The sequence below is a fragment of the Cryptomeria japonica genome, chromosome 10 (genome assembly GCF_030272615.1).
Source record: "Cryptomeria japonica chromosome 10, Sugi_1.0, whole genome shotgun sequence".
NCBI classification, from domain to species: domain Eukaryota; kingdom Viridiplantae; phylum Streptophyta; class Pinopsida; order Cupressales; family Cupressaceae; genus Cryptomeria; species Cryptomeria japonica.
In genome coordinates this window covers 337,318,806-337,322,990 of record NC_081414.1, presented here as the reverse complement: position 1 = coordinate 337,322,990, position 4,185 = coordinate 337,318,806, and the positions used below count along the sequence as shown (strand labels likewise).

The 4,185-nt window shown below is 38.3% G+C and overlaps 1 protein-coding gene across 1 annotated transcript; it reads right to left on the bottom strand.

Annotated features, from left to right (window-relative positions):
- Positions 1 to 575: 575 nt before the first annotated feature.
- LOC131033091 (cytochrome P450 94A2) lies at positions 576 to 2,422 on the bottom strand. The gene has a single exon (XM_057964226.2). It carries the CDS (start codon positions 2,398 to 2,400, stop codon positions 820 to 822), a length of 1,581 nt encoding a protein of 526 aa, XP_057820209.1. The 5' UTR covers positions 2,401 to 2,422; the 3' UTR covers positions 576 to 819.
- Between the last annotated feature and the right edge of the window lie 1,763 nt (positions 2,423 to 4,185).

Below are 4,185 nucleotides of genomic sequence, written 5' to 3'. Positions count from 1 at the left end.
ACCACTACATGTGTGCGGTAAAGATGATTTGTAAGGCTAACTCATCTCAAACTATCATTCAACTCATCCCTAATTTGATATGTCATAATTCATCCATCCACTACCCAACAAATAATATATTATATTAAATATTCTAATATTATACAATTTTAATTATTTTATTGAAGGACAAAGATCTGCTTCAAAATCTAAATAATTTGTACCACTAATTATATAATCCTTAGGTCATCAAGATAATACTCTTAAATGGTAGCCATTATTACATGCACATGGTCAATAACACCACATAGTCGGCAGACACAGGATTCCAACTGAAACCATAAATAATATAAGCCACAATAAATTTCATTTCTACCTATTATTAAATAACTTGAAAAGAACTGTTGAAATATTTATTTCGATAGGAAAGAGTCCACTAAAACTTGTCAGAATTATGTACTTGGTGAAGAAAATGGCCCAATGCTTTATTGATTTACTTGAGAAGCAATCAAATAACCCATTTCTTTATTTATTTACCTCATTAATAGGTAGCTTGTCCTCTCAGCTTTTCCTTTTAATTATGTATAGCATTACAATAAATCAATAATCATTTGAATATTATTATATTCTTCTAAAAATATTTGCAACCCTCACAATTCAATATACTTGTTCCTCAAATTGGCACTTCAGCATAAAATTTTCCATCACAAGAGAGAATAGAATAACATAATTTGTCTGCTAAATAGTAAATACATCTCTCAACTTTGACTAACTAAAAATAAGGAGATTTCAGAAAATTACCTAATATTCCTATCAAGCAGATGCAACAGATGCAGATCCTCATCGACATCTTACTGTAACAGGTAGCCCTCCTTTCATGCGCATGGTCAATGACACAACATAATCTGGACACTTAATCCCATCTTCAACCTTGAAACTGAAACCATGAATAACAGAAGCCACGATAGATTTCATCTGAATGAATGCCATCGCTTTACCCAGACATACTCGAGGTCCTGCATGGAATACTGGAAACTTATATGGATTGTCTCCCACAAATTCCCCTTCTTTCAACCATCTCTCAGGCTTAAACTGCAAACAGTCACTACCCCAAATGTTTTCCATCCTGCCCATCGAATAATTACAGTAATTCAAATGCGTTCCCTTCGCCACAGAAGTCCCGTCTGGCAAAACATCATCTTTGGAGGCAAGTTTAGGATCTACAGGCACAGGAGGGTAGAGCCGCATTGACTCGCACAGAGCAGCATGCAGATATTGCATATCCTTCAATTCTTCAAAGCTGAAACTAATCCCTTCTTCATCAGCTGGTGGGGTTTGTGATCTCTTGGCCAAGATCTGTAAAACTTCAGTGTGAATGGCTTCCTCTACTCTCAGGTGGGAAGAGAGCACCCAGAAAAACCATGTGAGAGTAGCGGACGTGGTATCCCTCCCTGCCAACAGAAAGCTCACTACCATCTCCTTCAAAAACACATCCATCGTACCACAGGATTGCTTCTCACTTTCTGACTCATTATCTATCTCGAATTCATCTGTCTTGCTTGAAAGAGCCGCCATGAGCCTAGAAAGCAGATCCTCTCTTTCAGGGCCTCCCGCACTCACCGAAGTCTCCTTCCTTCTACTACTCACCACATCCATAGCAAATTTGTCCACTAGTTTAATAGCTTCGCGCAAGCGCTTTTCAGAACCGATGTTAAGCATGCGCTTTACTCTCCACCAAAAAGGAACAGCAGAATAGAATCTACCGGCACTAATTTCAGTAGCATCGTCAAAAGCCTTTGCAAAAGGTGAAATGGGCATGGAAGGGAGAAGACAGGCGGGATCCATCCCAAACGCTACGCTACAAATATTATCAAATGCAAATCTCTGCAAAATGTCTTGCAAATCTAAAGACTTACCCGTTTTGGATGCGCTTGTGAGGACTGGCAAGAGGCGATTCTGAATCTCCCACTGCACCGTCTCCACCACGAAGCTTCTCAGAGATATGGTATTAAACTCATAGCTTGCAGTCTTTCTCTGCATCTTCCACAGCTCGCCGTCCACATTGAAAATCCCTCGGCCTAAGAAATCGTGGAGAAGAGTTGTATAGCGTTCTCCCTTTGGATAATTTTCGAAGTTGGTCTTCAGCATATGCTCGACGTTTGCAGGATTCGCAATCATGATATCTCTAACTCCACCGGGCCGTTCGAGCTTGAAAGTATTTGTTGGCATCTTCTCCATTATTTCTGTGAACCATTGCAGAAATCTGTGACGATTTTTAAAGAAATCGTAGGCGCAGCCGACTATGGGATAGATAACAGGGCCATTGTAGGGCTTGTTGACATACTTTCCTCTTAGAAAACACAGCGAAAAACACCCAACTAAAACCACGAGAACCACAAGGAAAAACTGTTCCGTAGCCATTTCACCCAACAGACAGTACGAAGGTCAGATTGCCTCTATAAGTATTTGAGCACTCAGCTGTAGCTACCGCAGAAATTTATTATCGAGAAAATTATGTTAAAAACGTGGCAATGCACACTTTAAGTGCTGACGCTAAAGTAGGTGGTGTGGCCCCCTTACCTCGCTCCGTTTTCCTACCGATTTCCGTTCCAGCAAACAGTCACCGTAACACTTAGCGGTCAGCGATTCCCGCCCATGAACAAAACCAAATTAAATTTCAAACACTGTTCCCGCGCTTCTGCAGAAGTCTAGTGGATGTTAAGTAGTCGTACTGTTTCACCGTACGCACCAACCAGATCAGTTTACATTTGCCAGTATACTTACCTATTCCTAGCCAGTGTCAAAATGGGAGAGTTGGAAAAAAGTTTAGATATCGCTAAAAGCACAAAGGATAGGCAATTTTTATAAGATGTAGCTAGTTGGAAATGTTCTGGTGGACATGCTTTCAAAATGCAGAATCATAGGCAAGGCTTGTGAGCTGTTCGACTGAATGCGTCAAAGAAATATGGTTTCATGGAATGCCATGATTGCAGGACATGCACAAAATGGATTTGTTGAAAATGCTTCAGAAACGTGTATTTCAGGCAAAACGCAATGAGCAGTTGTGAAGCCGGTCTCTGCAACCTTTACAAGCATCCTCCCAGCCTGTGCCAAATGAGAACTCTGGAGCAGCAAATGGGCATCCATCAAAGCTTAAAGGATAGAGGAACTTTCTCAGATGGTGTAGTTGCTACTTCTCTGGTGAGCGGTAAACGTGTATGCAAAAAGTGTTCTGTTCAAAAAGACAGTATGGATTGACTAACATGTGTGTTAGTCGTGCGTTTTACATCATGAATTTTGCAATTAACAGTTACGATTGACTAACTTGTCACTAACACGCTGTACGACAAGTCTGTTTTGGAGCTAGAATAGCTACAACCCGACAAAATAGCCGCCTCAAACACCAGAACTATTTTACAGAATGCCTCAAAGAAATGTGACCTCCTCGAATGCCGTGATTGCAGGATAGGTAGGCACAAAAAGATTTTGTTGACAAGGCTTTAGAAGCCTTCAAGCGAATTAAATTCGCATCTGTGAAGCCAGATAGCCATTTTGGAAGAAAAATATAATCAATTTTGAATTGTGCATACAAGTATGCCTATACCCCTTTCACTTTATTATCTCCTCCTAAAATAATTACCAGCGATGTACATTATAGAATATGTTAACTAATTAAGTCTGTTATGCTTGTCATAACATTTTGATATTGGAGTGAAAATGTATTTCTTGTGGGAGAGAAAATGGAATTGTGGATTGAGATTTTGAAATACCTTAATTTTTTATTAAAGTTTTTATATAATTTTTTAAGTTTAATAAGAAGAAAATATGGATATAGAGTTTTTAATTTTTAAGGATGTTTTTTCTTAAATATATATATAATAATTATATTTCACAATTTTAAAGATCAAAAATAGCAATTTGTTTGCCTTGACAAAATGAAAACTATGTCGTGTTTATATCTAGCATCTAAGATTTCCATTTTAGAAAAGAATATCATGAGGCTAAATCATTTGCCTCTAGATATGTAATGCAAGCACTTGAAAAGACACATGAATTAAAAGACAAAACCCATACTCTAATAGAGGCAAGCATCAATTCTCCTTTTATTATTCTATATTTATTCATGTTCATATTGTGTGTTGACAACCAAATAATATCATAACTCTATACTTTGCAGTTGGAATATGTTATGAGCTACCCATGGAG